The sequence below is a fragment of the Lepidochelys olivacea genome (genome assembly GCF_965140295.1).
Source record: "Lepidochelys olivacea isolate rLepOli2 genome assembly, chromosome: 9".
Lineage (NCBI taxonomy): Eukaryota > Metazoa > Chordata > Testudines > Cheloniidae > Lepidochelys > Lepidochelys olivacea.
Genome location: NC_140419.1, coordinates 55,371,059 through 55,389,889, shown reverse-complemented (window position 1 = coordinate 55,389,889; position 18,831 = coordinate 55,371,059). Strand labels below are relative to the sequence as shown.

Genomic DNA, 18,831 nt, shown 5'->3' with positions numbered 1-18,831 from the left:
GGAGAAAAAATAGTCCCCGATACTGGAATAGGAGTTCTAGATCCTCTTTCATTATTAGGAATATCTTCCTTGCTTATGTATCAGTGGGTATGCCATACCTCCATCCTTTTGAGTGGCAGTATATTGGTTCTTAGGGTGTGAGATATGTAGGGCCCTGAACCTGCAGTCTTATTCATGGGGCCAGACTCTAGTGTCCACATAAAGCCCTATTAACTTCAGTCCTACTCTGTGTGCATGGAAGGGTCTGTACATGTGGATCAGATTGTAGGCTTGGTGGTTAAGGTTGCATATTTGTAATTTGACAAAGACACAAACATGTCAATGGGTGTTGCATAAAAGTGTCTTTTTAAAGTGGACTGTGAAATCTTAACAGCTTCAGTGGTATAACTATCACTGCACTTAAGAAAGTGGGATTGAACAGATAGAGCAGGCATATAGAAGCCAAACATAAGGCTTGGGTTCATATAATTAACTTTTGTTTTAACTTTAACAAATTCTTGTATTTATTTCTAGAGGGAAAAGGAACCAGAAGAAAGGCAGGCTGTGGTAGTGTGGTGTTTACATATTGCTTGTAATTATTAGAATGGGGAGCACTGGCTGTTAGGAGTCTGAAAGGACAGGAAACAGGGGAGGAGTTGAAGAGGCTGAGGGAGAGCTACTGAGGGTGCAACAACAGCTTGGAAAAGAGGTTTCCACTTTAAAAAATAAAGTCCTGTTGAAGTTTGTTAGTACCTTGCCTGGCCACTAGCTACTCCTCCTAAAGGGCACTGAGGTTTAAACGTCATTGCTTTGTCTCTGTAGCTGTGCATAAGGCCCAGCTCCATGGCGCAGCAGCAGGTCCATGGCTAGACAGCCCCTTACTGTAGCTTGTATGGGGGCAGCACCACACAAACTGGGAGTGAAATGGGCCGCCTCGTGGGCGTGGTACCGTGCCTGGCATTAATCTCATTGCTCGCTCAGCTACCCGGGTAACTGTCCCCACACAGCTAGACTCTTAACTATTCCTCCCGTCACAGAAGGAGGGTGACAGCCGGAGTCTGGACCTCAACCCGCACCTCCTGATGCCTCCGGACTGCGCTCTAGCTGCTAGGAGCCGCTCGGCCCCGCCTACGTGGGCTTGTAGGGAGCCAGTTGGTAAGCTACAGCCTCCCAACTTGTGGGAAGCGCGGGTGTGGCTCCGCCCCGTCCCACCAGATCGTGGGGTTTGTGCTGGCCAATCAGGGCTGGGTCCGCTGGGACTGCGGTTGGGCTCGTGATGGCCGCCTGAGGGGCCAGTGTGCGAGAGAAAGGGCCGGGATCCAGGGCGGGCGCGAGAGCCGGCGCGGACGGTTGGAAACAGTGACGTATGAGGTAGGCGCGCGGTAGGCTGCGGGGGGCTGTGCAGACAGTGGGGGTCTGGGAGTGCTGGGACGGCTGAGTTTGGAGACCCGTCCCCGGCGGGGCTCCGGCCCTGAGCAAGGGCCACGCGGGTCTCTGCCTAATAGCCGGGCTGCTCCTCCCACTCTTCGGCCGTTCTCGGGGTGGGGTGAGCTGGTACCTCTTACTTCCGCAGCCGAGAGGGGATGTGGGGCTCATAGGGCTACGGGGACCGGGAGCGAGCCTCTGTCCCGGGCCCGAGGGGTCGAGTAGCGCTTGGGGACTCTGGATGCGGTGACAGCTCCTATCCTGCGCTCCTGGGGGGCCGCACGGGAACCGGCCCTGCAGCTCCTTTCCTTGCCCTCGGTGCCCCTTTTCGTTTCCCCCATGGGACAGGCAGAGCCAGCAAGCCGAGGGTGTGCCGGAACAGATGGTGCCCACTGCCTTCTGGGCGTGGAGAAAGGTGCTCCTTTTCTGTCCTGTAGTTATGGCCCACAAGCTGGGTGGGGGCGGGGAGAGCCAGGGACGTGTTCATAAACAAGTTCTCGGTACCGGTGGTAGTGGCAGCAAATCAGTTTCCCTGTCTGGCTGCTGAAAGGGTATGCCCATCTTCCCTGATCATGGGTTGGCTGTTAACATTAGCTGGTGCCAGCTCCTTGGGGATATGTCCCGTGGAAATGTTCACTTACTCTCTGACTAGCTTTTGGAAACTTAAAAACATCCCCTTCTTACCCCCCACCTAAAAAATCCAACCCACCACATAACAAAAAAGTTGAGTGCATTTCATTGTTACAGAAGCTTCTTTTATTACACTCTAAATTAGGGATGTAAAATATTAAATGGCTAACCAGTAAGGATTAGTCTTACTGTTAACCTGTCCTAACCATTAACCCCCTGGCTGGCCACCCCAGGCGTGGTCCCAACCGGTCTCCATTTAATCTGATTAAACAATAACCATTTAAACTGTTAAAATTATAACATTTTAAAAGATATTTACATCCCCTACTCTAAACACTTCTAACTGGCTTTTAGGGTTTAGCGCTTTGCCTACCGCTGAACTTCTGGAGGCTCCTATAGAGAGAAGGATCACAGTTGTTTAAAGTGCACAATGATGACATTATTCTGCACTGTAAGACAGAAAGTGAAGAAATATTGATAGTCTGTTTGAAAGAGCAAGATGTGAATGTGCCAGAGAATCAAGATGTCATTTATAGTAGCTTATTTTCTTGCCAAACAATATTTTAAAATAAATTGCAAAATATGGAACATTCTTCAAAAAGTTCCTGCCCATGTGTATCAAAATCATAGTGACGTTTTCATACTGACTTTGTGGGAAATGTTCTGTGTGTTCCAAATGAACCAGCTGGGAAATGCAAGGCACCCTGTAACATGTTTTTCAGGAATTATGCTTGAAAATTCACCACAGGTTCCTTTAACACACTGCACAGAGGGTTTTTTTTTTTTTTTTTGCTTGTATATGTAAACTATTTTGCAGTTGTGACGTTTTTATAATAGCTTTAAATTTCTTAGCTAGAAAAAATGTTATGGTCTTATAATGTAGTGGCCCAAAATTAAAAATTACATTCTGCATTAAATATAAAAATTAAAGGCAGATTGCAAGTTTTTTCTTATTTTAAAAACTGCTTCAGATTTTAAATCCTTGGTTTAAAAAAAAAAAAGAAGGTAACGTTTTATTTTGAGTCCAGCAATTAAAAAAAATCAGAAGTACTTCTCACTATGTAAGGCTGGAAATCTGTTTCCAAGTAAAATTTTAAATTTGGTTTTCCAAGTATTGTACTTATACTGTGCTTATCACTATGGTATCTGAATGCCTTTACAGCATTATCTAAACATCTAATTGAAAATGGCATTTCAGAGTTTACTGCTGCTGTTGACTATCTTACTGCAAAGTATGTTTCTACATATCAAATTTGTTATTTATTATGAGTTTAACACTTAAATGATCACTTTTAAAGTTAAATATTTGTGTCTTTCCTAATAACTGATCATTTATTTGATTGTTACAGTAGAATCCCCACTTTAAATGTTGGTAGCAGTAGAGAGGACAGATTAGGGAAAGGGAGAAAAAGGTAAAATAGAGGGGAACATAGGCAACTTCATGGCAACCACAGGGAAAGGTTTAATTGATTACGTGCAGTTTAAGGCTAGAAGGGACCATTAGATGATCTAGTATGACCTCCTGTATGTCACAGGCCATTCAATTTCACCTGGTTACTCCTGTCCTGAGTCAGAATTTCACTCCTCAGAAGACTGAATTGTTGTATGCCATAGGCAGAGAACAGGAGAGACGGAAATGCTGCCAGTTGTGGGAGCCCTTGCAAGTGTCAGGAAATTGATTAGATGGGATGTGGCCCAATGATCCTAGCTAGTGATCCATGCTGGGGAGGAAGGTGACAAACTTCTCAAGGTCCCTGCCAATCTGACCAGAGAGAAAACTCCTTCATAACCTTAAATCTGTAAATCAGTTGAACCGTGAGCATGTGAGAGAGAGACACCAGTTAAGCATTTAAGAGAATATTCTTTATACCACCTCAAATATGGTCCATCCTCTCTGGTGTCCCATGTTCAGCAGTGGCCAATGCCTGATGCCTCAGTTGAAGGTGAAAAAAATAAAATAAGTAAATCCCAGACTATATCTGGCCAATTGTGCATCAGAGGAAAAAATTACTTCTTGACCCCTGGCGGCAACTGACTGAAACCCAGCAGTATGAAATTTGGTTATAATCATTGTCTTAAAGTGGAGCTGCAAGTGTTACATGCATGCTGAGAGTGATGCAGAGCTACCTGTTCTCTCTGTGGCTCATGAAAGGAGGGAATGAACAGGGGGATTCATAGACACCAAGGCCAGAAGGTACCACCACAACCCTCCAGCCTGACCTCTTGCACCAACAGGTGATAGAATTTTTCCCAGAAGCTGGATTAAAGCACATCTTCTAGAAAGATATTTAATCTTGTTTTAAAGGCTCCAAGCAATGATGAGTCCAGTACCTCCCTTTGTGAGGTGTGTGTTTCAATATTTAATCCCTCTCACTGCTAGGAAACTGTTTTATATCACGGTTGAGTGTGTATAACTTCAGTTTCCAGCCAGTGGCTCTTGTTATGCCTTTGTCTAGGACAGGGGTGGGCAAACTATGGCTCGCTCCGAGAAGTGGCTGGTACCACAACCCTGCGGTCCCTGGGGGAGGGGGAGATCGAAGGCTCCGTGTGCTGCCCTTGCCTGTGGGTACCTCCCCCAAAGCTCCCATTGGTTGGGAACGGGGAACCGCGGACAATGGGAGCTTTGGGATAGGTACCTAGTGCACGGAGCCCTCTGTCCCCCTTCCCCCAGGGGATGCAGGGATGTGGTGCCGGCCGCTTCCTGGAGTGGCGCGGGGTCAGGGCAGGCAGGCAGGGAGCCTGCCCTGGCCCCCGGTGCACACTGCTGCCACCCTGGAGCTGCTCCAGGTAAGCAGTACCGGGCTGGAGCTCACACCCCAAACCCCTCCTGCACCCCAGCTCTCTGCCCTGAGCCCCCTGCCTGCACACCAACCCTCTTCCGCAACCTGCACCCCAACCCCCTTCCACAACCCGCACCCCTCCTGCACCCCAACCCCCTGCCTTGAGCCGCCTGCTGCACCTCGCACCCCTTCTGCACCCCAGGCCCCTGCCCTGAGCCCCCTGCTGCACCTTGCACCCCTCCTCTGCCCCAACTCCTTGCCCTGAGCCCCTTCCTGCACATCACACCCCCTCCCACGACCCGCACTCCCTCCCGCTCCCCAACCCCCTGCCCCAGCCCTACATTCATGGCCCTGCATGCTATTTCCCCACCCAGATGCAGCCCTTGGGCCAAAAAGTTTACCCACCGCTGGTCTAGCAGATTGAAAAGCCCCTCACAATCAGATATCTTTTCCACATGTGATTACCTGTGCACAGTGATCAAGTCACATCTCAACTGTCTCTCCAATAAGCTGAATAAACTGAGCTCCTTAAGCATCATATTATAAGGTTTGGTTTTCAGTCCTATCATAATTTTTGTGGCCCTTCTTTGTACTCTCTCCAGTATTTCCACATGCTTCTTGAAGTGTGGGCACAGAATTGGACACAGGATTCTAGTAGCGGTCTTACAAATGCTTTGTACGTAGGCAAGTTCACTTCCCTAGTTCTAATTGATACTCCCCTTGATATAAATCTAGTTATTGCATTAGTCCTTTTGCCACAGCATTGCACTGAGAACTCACGCTGAAGTTTTTATCCATGATTCCTAAGTCCTTTTCTGACTCACTGCTTTCCAAGACCCTCTTATTCTGCAGGCATAGCCCATGTTCTTTGTTCCGATGTGTATTATGTTGCAGTTGGCTGTATTAAAATGCATTTTGTTGGCAGAAATAATACAGATGGGGGGAGTGGGGCTTGCAGGAATAAAGCCCTAAAGCAGGACTCATTCCCATGAGCCAGCCACATCCGCTCTTATTCCTCACCATCCTTTTCAGTGTCTTCATTGGGAGTGGCTCTGAGATGTTACCACCTCCAGGGTTACTGATTAGCGAATGATACTGCTGTACATATTTCTCATCAGAGGCAATGGGTTGTCATTACATGATACAAGTAAGCATATGGTTTATCCTTGTAAACTTTGAATGGAGTGGGTAAGGGAGGGATAGGGGGACTCTTTGAGGAGCTGGCCAGGGTAGCAACTTCACCCCCTATCGAGGCACCTGCCCTCTGATCCTTAAAATGGCTTGTAATCTTTAGGTCCTATTGAAATTGTTATGAGGGCCAAAGTTAAGTGTGAATTACCTGATAATAACTAGTTGGGGATGCTACCTGAACTGGGGCCAAGAAAAGCTGTGGCCCATTTCCAGACTGGGGGGGTACTTCTTGGGGAAACTCAGATTATGTCATACTGGCACTTTGCATGCCTCACGGGCAGCTGTGTTAGATTGTGAATCCAATTCAGGGTCTTAGTTCTAATGTATAGAGTCCTTTATGGACTAAAGTGTAGGTGTCTTGATGACCATATCTCCATCAGTGACTCCAAAGACTGCTGTGCTTAGAAGGGGCCCTATAACTGACTGAGAGCTTACTTAGGGATGAGTTCTTTAAAGCCTGGGCTGGGCATTTGGAAGGTCTTTGACTGTGGAAATGTATCACCATGCATCAGGAGGAACCTGAGTCTGATGTATTAAATTTAAGGAGTGTTGCAGAGCACCTGAAATGAGGAGTCATGGGTAATGACAAATGTATTACATTTGTATTTTGTGCCTCGATACTATCATTAGGACTTGAAAAATGTACAAGATACATGTTAGCTAGAGACCTTTACATCCAAATCCAGAGATAGATATGATAAATTTGGGGGTAGGAGAAGAGAGACTACTTCCCCATCAGTGTTCAGAAGCAGCACCCATGTGATAAGTCCAGCTCCCCTGATACCAGCTGCTGGGAAGTGGATTTTTATCACAGTGCTGATCCTACATCCTGCCTGGGACTTGATTTTCTGTTTTTGTTTTTTTTCTTTTTTTTGTGTGTGCATCGGCTTCTGGCTAGTAGCCATATAGTAAATTTGAAGTTCTAACCGCTGGCAGAAATTAAGAGTTTTCTGTATCATTAGTTGCTTCAAACCCTTCTGGGTTCTGTTAGGTTAGAGGTTTTTTGCTGCAAGATGAGATGTCTCCACTACTCTACTCCTTCCTCAATTTCCCTTGTTTGGGTCTTTTTCCTCTGAGAATAACTTAACTTGCTACTGCTGCTAATAACTTTCTCTTCAGAATAGGGACCATGTCTAATGCTACATCTATATAGTGCCTAATATAGTAATGGTGCTGTAATATAAACAATAATTGCAGTAGAATGAAACGGACTTGATTCTTGACATTTCACAGTTGCCTGCAAGGTTCTGAATAGAAGTAGTGAAAACATCAGAGCGTTAATTTCATTTAAAGGGACACTGTCTCAATTTAAAGGGACATGTCAGTTTGAAATCCAGTCACTTTAAAAAAGGTAATAGACTTGGTGCTAGTCATTCCCTGTTCAAGTTTCTTCTCACTGCTTGCTCCCATGTTCTCTGCCCATACTTTCCTGTTTCCTGTCCAAATTCCTGATTGACTGTTTGGTTTGTTACTGCTTGTTTTTTGTCTCTGTTTTTGTTTTTTAACTTCCCCAGTAGTTGGCTTTTTCAAACTCATTTTGATCAATTTTATTTTTTTAAATATTGAAATTTGATTATTTTGGTAGTTGAACAAATAAGTACATGAGGACTCCATGTATAATTTTTTAATGTAGAATTATGCTTTCCGTTTGTGGAATCTTCATTTTGAAATGTTATTTAATGAAAAATATCTATCTATTTTTTGTTAGCCATTTGTCTCTATATTCCCCTGTAGGTATTTGGACATTGCTGTTGAATAATGGGAGAGATAGAAGGAACGTACAGAATACTGCAGACTCCTGGTTCTCGTTTGGGAGTCCAGAAGAATACTGGAGTGAGTACGCTGGAGCCAGCGCAGAACCTTTCTACAGCAATGGCAATGACACCTGCCAAAATGCATGAGAGGGATCTACCGATCAAAATAAAACTTTTGGACAACACTGTGGAAGTACTTGATGTTGAGGTAAGAAAGAGGTTCAGTCTGATTTCAGATAAGTTTAGTTTCAGGTAATGTAGAATTTACTGTATATACTGGTGTATAAACTGACAAAATTTCAAGGGAACTTCTGGAGTGGAGGTTCATATAAGACTCAAGGCAAGGGAAGAGAGAAGCCTCTGATCCTCCTTCAGATAATAGAGCAGGTCCCCAAACAGCTCACTTGTAAATAGACCTAATTTGCTTATCTAAGACCTGCAAGTGTGGAGCTTATAAGGAGCATAGATGTTAGTATCAGAATTATGTATTTAAAATAACTTCAGTTTCACTGAACAAATATCATAAAGATGTCACACTGGTATGAGAGTTTGTTAATATGAAGGAATGTACAGTAATTTAAGAATGTTATTGGTTGGTTTTTTTTTTTTTTTTTGCATTGCTGGAGCTTCAGGTATCCAGATGTGACCACTTCGTTTTAAACTTTCATGTCTCTCTTGGAGATCTTGCAAAATTATTTTTAATTTCCCGATTAAAGACGTAGTGCTCTCTTGACTTGGAGGTGGGGAAAGCCTGAAATCTGTTTTCTTAAGTCCAACTTTTTGCACCTTCTTCAAATGAATTTGTGACATCAAACCACACAGCTTGGCAATTTTGAGTGTCCTTTCCACAGTGACCTGACAGTGCTCCCTGAAAGGTTAGCCTTGGCATCTAGGTCTTTGATGCTGGGTCAGTATTATGGGTGCTGAGTAATTGAGGCAACCTTTAAAAATTAAAAATTGTGGGGTTGCTGTAGGAACAACTGAACGTAATCTGTTTCTCCTCTTTACTTCTTCTTCCCTCCTCTCTTCCTCCCCTTCCCCACCCACCCAGAAAGTAAACTAAAAATATTTCACAAATAATAGGGTTAGAAAACACCTTTCTATTTCAGTTAAGATACACTCAACTTTCAGGTTATTCTACATTAGTAAAATCCTGACTCTTTTAGAGCAAATGTACAAAGCTTTAAATTGCTGTGCAGACTTCAGCCGGTTTTACTAAAAATAAGCAAGAAGAATGACCTCACTTAGAAATGTAGAAATTGGTAGTTTTAATTTGCGTGATTGTCTGGATGTTTAATGGGGCAAGAAACAAAAGCAGCTCTGCCGAGGAACCTGCGGGAGCGAATTACCCAGTATCTCCATGAGAGTTTCCTGGAGATCTCTGAGGGAAATTCCCATGAAGTGAGTGAGTCTATCAACAGCCTGTTCCGCCGCTCAGGATAGGCATGCTGTGGGAGACGAGCCTGATTTCTGCAACCCTTCTGCCCCCAACAGATTGCTTCAGCAATTCTCAAAATCAGATCCACTTTCCAGGGGTCTCCTCTCCTATTTGCGCTTCACCAAGATCCGACTGCTGTGACTGGCTAGGCTCCTCTGGGGTAGAAAAGAGCTCCTGACTGCATGCATCTCTGGTCTCTGAGCCATCCTCTGCCTCTTCCTCCCCTCCCCCTCTTCATCCAAGATTTCCTCCTCCTGACTTGGTCCACTCTCAGCTGGCACGTGAGCCAACAAAGTATCCACAGGGGCCTTCGCAGTGGAGGTGGGGTTGCCACCGAGTATTGTATCCAGCTCTTTGTAGAACTGGCAGCTTGTGGGCGCAGCACTGGAACGGCGGTTTGCCTCCCGCGCCTTCTGCAGCTCCTTCACTTTTACCCTATACTGAAATGTGTCCAGGTCATGGCCCCTTTCTGTCATGCACTGTGAAATCTGTCTGTAGTTATCATAATTCCTACGGCTGGAGCGCAGCTGGGACTGCACAGCTTCCTCTCCCCAAATGCTGATTAGGTCCAGCAGCTCGGCATTGCTGCAAGCGGGGGATCGTCTGGTGAGTGGAGCAGGCATGGCCATCTGGAAGGATGCGCTTGGCAGTGTGGACGCCTCGGGAGTTATAGTTCAGAAAGCTGCTTTATTGCACAGAAACTTGCCAGTGTAGACGGGGCCTAACTCATTAGCCTCCTCAAAACTCTTCTCTGCTGTGATGTCTACAAAAAACTTGACAATGTTTAGGCTGCTAGTGTGTTGAGACCACTGCTTATCATGCTTATTAATATTTTCTCACTGACTGTATCCATCTGTTATCTCTTGTCTTATGCTTAGATTGTAAGCTCCTTGGGGTGGGCACTCTCTTTTTGTTCAGTGTTTGTACAGCACTCAGCACAATGGAATCCTGGACTGTGAATGGGGCTCCTAGGCAGTATGGTAATAAAAATAATAACTAAAAGCAGAGTAGACTATATGAATAGTGTCACAGCATAGCAGACATCCTATTGGGCTGCTGTATTAGTTGAGTACAAAGCTCCCCTTTCCTTCCTCTCTTTAAAAGTTAATTTGTCAGATATCTGGAGAGAGGAGTAACAGCCACATACTGCTGATTGTGAAGAAGTATTTGACATTCTCCAGCTTCTCAGAGTGGTGTAGGGCTATGAATAAGGAATGACATTAGCACCAGCTAGCTAGAGAAGATGGATCAGGGAATAAGGACAAGCTGAGTGGCTACTTTTGTAAAGCAGCCCTGAGAACAGGGGAAGAACAGTCCTCTGAGCAGCTGCTCCAGGATCAGACGCCAGTAACATGTGACTCTTGCCCACTCTCTCTTTGTGCATGTGAGGAGTTTTCATAGAATTAAACAGGTGGAAATTACTAACCGTTTGTGTTTTTCACAAATACAAAATAACACAAAATAAAGTGAAAAACTGCTATTAAAACGATGCCTGTGTCTCCTGTACCATGGGGCTGTCCCTGGCTCTGGGCATTGTGATTTGGTGTGCAGGCTTGCAGTGCTGTTCAGGTTTGGCCCAGGTGCCCCCTGTCATGATGATGGGTGGAGAGATGGCTGGCCAGATTTGAGTGAGTGGCTGGCACTGCAACCCTGCAGGCCAAGTTGCAATGCCAAGAGCAGGGGCTGGGGCCAGCCCTGCAGGACAGGAGCTGCTGCTGCAGGGTGAGCGTGGGGTGGTCTTGCTCTGTAGGGCCTCCCCTCCTCTGGGGGCAGGACACAACAAAATTCCCAAAAAATTAAACAAAAAAATAAAATAAAAAGAATTTCATTGGGCTCTAGAAATTATTGAGTCTGGGAGTGGAATCCTGAATTTTTAGCTAACTACTTCAGATAAAAATGCTTCTGCATGACTCATGGCTTGTTGATTCAAGTAGCAGGAAAAGTTTTTGAATAATCTGGGGCCAAGAGCTCTGTTATGGAGGACTAAATAGGAACACTGCACATAAAGGACAAAAACTCATAACAATAACCCATGAGCTTGTCTTCAAACTCCCTAACAGTGGAGGGTGTGTGTGTGGAAGATAGGAAGAATACATCAGAGCAGACTAAGTGGATGTTTGATATCAGTTGCTGATAGACACACAAACTTGTATGTGCAAAAAGAGAGGTCTTAAGTGAACTAGTTATTTGTACATCTGTCTGGACTTCACTTCTTACAGCTCTCTAAGGAGTGAAGGGGGAATAGAAGGTTTGTGAGACCAATACAGCTGAGAACAAGGGTTGTTGATTTTCAGTCAGTCACTGGAAGTTACATACACAGGAGCTTGTGAGCCTTTTGGAGTATAAGACGGAAAGCAGGCCACAATTTCTAGGAATGGCTCACTCTGAGTTCTTAAGCATATCTTTATTATAGAGTGGAGCCTAACTGTTTTGGCATTTTGCGCAAGGCAGAGTTAAGGTTGTCTGTGTCTGACCTGGTGACTTAGTAGAGCTGACTTGCTAAAGGACTTGCGAGTATGTATGACTTTATTCCTTATTTCTGTACTTTTGGTTTTGGTTTTGAGTTTGGCATTACCGTCCCTTTTGCAAACTTAAGTGGTTCTCACAAAGTATCTTATCTGAGTTTATTTCAGTTCCTCTCAAAGGAGATGATTTAATTTACTTTAAATAAAATTTCTACGCACCTAATTCCTTACAGATTATAAATGCAGTCCGGTCAACGTTCAGGTGTATAAGCAGGCAAAATTGTACTGTTTAGTAGTTTTCAGATTTTTCTGTGGATTTGGAAGGCCTTGTTGCTTATCAATTAAAAGTCCATCATTCCTGAAGAAATACTCCCTGCAATTTTATATGTAATACTTATATATTTAAGTTGAGGAAAAGAAATTCCACTGGATCCTCTTGCTTCTTCAGCTGGTAGCATCATTTGTACTGGCAAATTGTCACCAAATTGAGGATAAGTTTGGGTTTCAGAAACCATACCCTCTAGCTGTTGCAGGTATGTGTTGCATTCAGGCACAGTTGTGCAAGATTGGAAAAGGGTACTAGTAATACAAGCCAGAAAAATGATGTCCTGCAATGAAGGGCAAGATGCCAAAAAACACTTTCTGTGCCAAACTGATGGATATTATTCACTTAGGACAAGGCCTTGCTTTTGAAATAAAGGCTTGGCAAATAAAAACCCAGAAATGTCTGGCATTTGTTATCTTCTGGATTTATATTTTATCACTAAATTTATTTTTTCTCAGATTTTGAAACAAATGTAGCTGCTTGTATCTGCAACTTGATAGATATATAGGCTTGAGTGCTCTTATCTCTGGGTTGTGCTTGATTTCAGTCCTGAGCTTATTACTTTGTTCAGTTCACTCACTTTTTTATTGTATCTGAATTTAAATGTCCAGTTCAGCTGAAGTTAGGCTCTTTTCGCTAACCTGCTTTTAGATTCCTGAAGGGTTGCTGTAGAGACTTAAAATGCCTTGGAAACCATAACATTTGAGCTCTTCAGTATGAATGAGGTGGATAATGGGAAAGCCACTTGAGATCAGAGAGGTAGGAGCATGTCAAATAACTTTCATTTTACCTCATCTGATTTAAGGTAGTTGAATATACATGGCACAAAATATAATGGCTGGCATAAAGAGACAAGGCAGTACAATACACAACAGTGTAAACATTGTCTCTTGTTATGTTGAAAAGTTATGTTCTATGTATTTGAGCTTCTGCACTTATGTTAATTTTATGACTTTGTTTATAACCTTTGTACTTTTCCTAAATCTAATGGTGTAGTACAGTAACTCCTCACTTAATGTTGTCCCGGTTAATGTTGTTACGTTGCTGATCAGTTAGAGAACATGCTCGTTTAAAGTTGTTCAGTGCTCCCTTATAACGTTGTTGGGCAGTCGCCTGCTTTGTCCACTGCTTTCAGAAAGAGTAGCCCATTAGAGCTAGCTGGCAGCCCCCCATCAGCTCCCCTAAGTTTGGTTAGTCTCTAAGGTGCCACAAGTCCTCCTTTTCTTTTTGCGAATACAGACTAACACGGCTGCTACTCTGAAACCTAAGTTTCCTGTGCAGCAGCCGCCCAGCAGGCTATCAATTGCCTGGCAGTTCAGGTATCCCTCCCCCCACTGCCATGTGCTGCTCCTGACCTCTACCTTGGAGCTGCTCCTGGGAGCCTCCTGCTTGCTGTGCAGAGGAGGGGGAAGCGGGGTGCTAATGTCAGGGTCTCACAATATAAGTGTCCCCTGGGTAAGCACCAGCATTGTATATTGCTAATGCTTTTATATGCACTGGAAAGGATCTTGGGAAGGGTTGAAGGTGTGAGTGTGGCGTGAAAGATTCCTTTGCAGATTGCGAGAGGCCAAAGGGGGAGGAAGGGAGAAAGGATCGGGTTAACTCGATGCTCCAGCTAGGTCCAAAGATAAGAAGCTGACTCCTGCCCAAGGCCACTGCACACAACAGATTCTCTGCTACCTGCCAAGAAAGACAGCCTAGATTCCAACCCCGACCAGCCGTGAGAAAGGAGAATTGAATGATCAGAACTGCAGGGGCTGAGAAAACAAGTGAGACTGTGAAGGTCAGCGACTGGGGAAAACAACAATCTTGTGTCCCTGAAGCTGGTGTGTTTTGGGAAAGCTGAGGAAACTGCAGAAAGGCGGTTTGGACTGGTACAAAGAGCATGGGGGACAGAAGTCCCTGAATGAAACGCCCCGAGAAGAACCCAAGACTTAAAAATCCTCTCAAGAGCCAAAGTAAATCGGAGATCAACAGCGGACCCTGGACGGCCTCTGCACAGGACAGAACTCTTGTCCACCCTTCCCCCTCTTCTTCTCACGTTAGACCCTGGCCAGCCCTGGGTTGTGCGTCTGTGAGTATGAAAGTGGGTGCGGGCTCGGGCACTAATGCTTTCTTCCTTCCTCTGAGTGACATGGGAAGCACCTAGCACTCACCACTGTTATTTTATTAATAAAGCTTTAGAACTTAGTTACTCCCCTAAAGATCCTGTGGCCTCAGCCTGATCACCTGACGCCTCAGGCAGATTGGTAACTTAAATCTATCACAAGTGTGTCTCCCTTCCCCCGACTCCTGTACCCCTTCTCCACAGAGCAGGGGGCGGGACACGACAGGACTCAGGATGGAGGGAGCTTGCTGGCAGCAGCAGCTGTCTCAACTTGCTGATCTACTTAAAAAGGCAGTGTACTTAGAGTGAGGTTGGCGTACTTAAAGGGGCAACATGCGTCCATCTCTTCTCACACACACACACACACACACACGGTGTGTGTCTGTCTCTCTCTGCCATGCTGTATCTCCTTCTTCCATTCTTGCTGCCTTGTAGAGTGTGAGGCTACATTAACAACAATGTTAACCCTTGAGGGCTCATCCGAGGGCTAGTTCATCATTTAGCAGTAAGGCATTCCCTGGGAAATATCCCACCCTCTGACTCCACCACCTCAACCAAGCTTCACAATCATCATTGCTGTATACAGTATTAAATCGTTTGTTTAAAACTTATTGTGTGTGTGTGTGTATATGTATGTATGTGTGTGTGTTTATATATATATATATATATAAAAAACACACACACACATACATACATAGTCTTTTGTCTGGCAAAAAAAATTTCCCTGGAACCTAACCCCCCTATTTACATTAATTCTTATGGGGAAATAGGATTTGCTTAACATCGTTTTACGTAGCCCTGGTCCACACTATGAGTTTAGGTCGAATTTAGCAGTGTTAGATCGATTTAACCATGCACCCATCCACACAACGAAGCCATTTTTGTCAACTTAATGGGCTCTTAAAATCAATTTCTGTACTCCTCCCCAACAAGGGGATTAGCGCTGAAATCAACATTGCCAGGTCGAATTTGGGTTAGTGTGGACGCAATTCGACAATATTGGCCTCCAGGAGCTATCCCCCAGTGCTCCATTGTGACTACTCTGGACAGCACTCTCAACTCAGATGCACTGGCCAGGTAGACAGGAAAAGCCCCGGGAACTTTTGAATTTCATTTCCTGTTTGGCCACCGTGGCGTGACCAAGCAGAGCTGATCAGCAGAGATGACCATGGAGTCCCAGAATTACAAAAGAGCTCCAGCATGGACCGAACGGGAGGTACTGGATCTGATCGCTGTATGGGGAGATGAATCCGTGCTATCAGAACTCTGTTCCAAAAGACGAAATGCTGAAATATTTGAAAAAATCTCCAAGGGCATGAAGGACAGAGGAGAGGAGCGAAGGACAGAAGCGAGGAGTTACTGTACTGCTAGATTGGATATATTGTGCTTGTCTTGTTACATTGTACTTTATTTTTTATGATGGGTCATCAGAAGTACATAGCGTACATATAAGAATTTGATTTGACCTAGGTCAGATTCTTGTATTCTTGTCAGCAAGTTAAGGAAGTATGGGCTGGATGAATGCACTATAAGGTGGGTAGAAAGCTGGCTAAATTGTCGGGCTCAACGGGTAGTGATCAATGGCTCCATGTCTAGTTGGAAGCCGGTATCAAGTGGAGTGCCCCAGGGGTCGGTCCTGGGGCCGGTTTTATTCAATATCTTCATAAATGATCTGGAGGATGGTGTGGATTGCACTCTCAGCAAATTTGCGGATGATACTAAACTGGGAGGAGTGGTAGATACGCTGGAGGGGAGGGATAGGATACAGAAGGACCTAGACAAATTGGAGGATTGGGCCAAAAGGAATCTGATGAGGTTCAATAAGGATAAGTGCAGGGTCCTGCACTTAGGACGGAAGAACCCAATGCACAGCTACAGACTAGGGACCGAATGGCTAGGCAGCAGTTCTGCAGAAAAGGACCTAGGGGTGACAGTGGACGAGAAGCTGGATATGAGTCAGCAGTGTGCCCTTGTTGCCAAGAAGGCCAATGGCATTTTGGGATGTATAAGTAGGGGCATAGCGAGCAGATCGAGGGACGTGATCGTTCCCCTCTATTCGACATTGGTGAGGCCTCATCTGGAGTACTGTGTCCAGTTTTGGGCCCCACACTTCAAGAAGGATGTGGATAAATTGGAGAGAGTCCAGCGAAGGGCAACAAAAATGATTAGGGGACTGGAACACATGAGTTATGAGGAGAGGCTGAGGGAGCTGGGATTGTTTAGCCTGCAGAAGAGAAGAATGAGGGGGGATTTGATAGCTGCTTTCAACTACCTGAAAGGGGGTTCCAAAGAGGATGGCTCTAGACTGTTCTCAATGGTAGCAGATGACAGAACGAGGAGTAATGGTCTCAAGTTGCAGTGGGGGAGGTTTAGATTGGATATTAGGAAAAACTTTTTCACTAAGAGGGTGGTGAAACACTGGAATGCGTTACCTAGGGAGGTGGTAGAATCTCCTTCCTTAGAGGTTTTTAAGGTCAGGCTTGACAAAGCCCTGGCTGGGATGATTTAACTGGGAATTGGTCCTGCTTTGAGCAGGGGGTTGGACTAGATGACCTTCTGGGGTCCCTTCCAACCCTGATATTCTATGATATTACAATAGATAAGACATTGATTTTAATCTGAATCTTTCCAAGATTTGTTTGTCCAGGTCAAATATATCCATGCTGAATTAAATTAAATGAAGTTAAACCCAGAATATTTGGGCTTTCTGAATTTTGTGAAGAGCTTCCCAGCTGAGACTTCAGAACTGCAGGTAGAGCTGGAGGAAAGTAATTGAATGGCGGAATGGGGGAATGCTAACTTGGAGGCAGCTGAACGTAATTGTCATGTGGAGAGGGTCCCCTTCAAGTGTGTATCTCAGGGCATGTCTACACTTACCTCCAGAGCGATCGATCCAGCGGGTGGGGGCGGTGGGTCGATTTATCGCGTCTAGTGAAGACGCAATAGATTGACTGCTGAGCGCTCTCCCTTCGACTCCGGTACTCCACTGGAGTGAGAAGCATAGACAGAATCGATGGGGGAGCATCAGCAGTTGACCTACCACAGTGAAGACACCGCGGTAAGGAGATCTAAGTACATCAACTTCAGCTATGTTATTCACGTAGCTGAACTTGTGTAACTTAGATTGATTCCCTCCTGCCCTCCCCGCAGTGTAGACCAGGCCTCAGAGTGGGTGAGGGGAAACAATTGGGTCTCCTTTATTTGTGGAAAGCACACTTGATCATTGTTGCATAATTTTTTTTTTAATTGCACAGATAACTGAAATAATCTGCACAGACTATCTGCATATGGGAGGTATGGTTTTGTGGCTGAACCACTGGACTGGGATTTAGAAGTTCTGGGTTCAGTTCCTGGCTCTCCCACAGACTAGCTGTGTGAACTTGGGGAAGTCACTGAAACTTCACTTCACTTCATTTTACCCATCCAAATAATAGAGAACTATATTCTTTCCTCTTGTTTGTCTGATCTATTTAGATCATAAGCTCTTTGGGACTGAAATTGTCTCTTATTGCATGGTTGTACAGCGTCTCAGCTGTTGGCACTTTAAGTGCTACAGGAATGCAGTTTTTTTTACAATTTTATTTTTGTTGTAGTACCTTGTCAGATTGGTTTAGGAGTGGGTCAGTTAACATTAGCATCCCAGAAAATGTAATTTAATTAGATGGAGATCATGCATAATTTATTTCTGCATAGAATATGACTTCAGTTTTCTTCACTGGTAACTTTTTTTTTTTAATCATAGCAAATTTGCATCTCTTGGTCTAGGTCTTAGACTCAAGTTAACAAGATGGATAAAAATCAATGCTTTTTTTGGGAAAAAAATAGGATTTTTTGGATTTAAAAGAGAAATTGAGCAGTGTGCAAAAGGTCTAGAGGGTAAAAATGTTAACCTGAGTCTTGATGGGTGGAGCAATGTCCACAATGATCCTGTTGTGTGTGCTTGTGTGACAACATAAGAAGGGAATGTCTTCCTTACAGAAACAATTGATACATCAGGAAATGCACACACAGCAGAATACTTACAAGAAGTACCAGTAAAAGCTATAACAAACTGGGGAAAAAACATTCAACTATCTAGTATGCAGCTTGGTCACAGACAATGCTGCAAATGTATCCAAGATGAGAAGAAATTATTTAGAAGAGAGTTCCAAACTAATAACATACAGTTGCAGTGATCATTTGATGCACCTCCTAGCCAAAGACTTCAGTGTTCCAGAAATAAAGGCTAATGTTGTTGAAATTGCAAAATACTTCTGTAACAACCACTTTGCAGCAGCTGCTCTGAAAAAAGTGGGAGGAACCAAGCTAACTCTCCCACAAGATGTACTTGGAACTCAGTAGTGGACTGTTTTGAGCACTATATCAAGAACTGGCCTAATTTGATGACAGTTTGTGAACAAAATCCTAAAAAAATAGATGGCACTTTCACAGTCAAAAGTTCTCAACATTGGGCTTAAGAGAAATGTTGGACACATGCTGAGTACCCTGAAGCCTATTTCTGTAGCCTTGAACAAAATGCAGGGAAATAGCTGTTTTATTTGGAAATTTGGAAGGAACTGGGTGAGATCTTTACAAAGAGAAATATGCAATGACAGAGTTAAATTACAAGCGTTAAAAAACAAATGGGACAAGCACTATCTCCAGCTCATTTTCTTGCAAATATTCTCAATACTAGGTACCAGGGTCAAACCTTAACTGCTGAAGAAGAGGAGTTGGCTATGACCTGGACACCCAGCA

At 44.4% G+C, this 18,831-nt stretch overlaps 1 protein-coding gene across 2 annotated transcripts in view; it reads left to right on the top strand.

Moving 5' to 3' along the window:
- Positions 1–890: 890 nt before the first annotated feature.
- Positions 891–18,831, top strand: part of FARP2 (FERM, ARH/RhoGEF and pleckstrin domain protein 2) — a 211,642-nt gene continuing 193,701 nt past the window's right edge. The window contains exons 1-2 of one of the 2 annotated variants that reach the window (XM_084638831.1): positions 891–1,134; positions 7,740–7,967. In XM_084638831.1, coding sequence (XP_084494957.1) covers positions 7,764–7,967 — 204 coding nt within the window. In that variant the 5' untranslated portion in view covers positions 891–1,134; positions 7,740–7,763. Of the gene's footprint in view, positions 1,135–1,200; positions 1,351–7,739; positions 7,968–18,831 lie in introns of those variants that run through there. The other variant, XM_084638832.1, reaches the window with a different exon arrangement.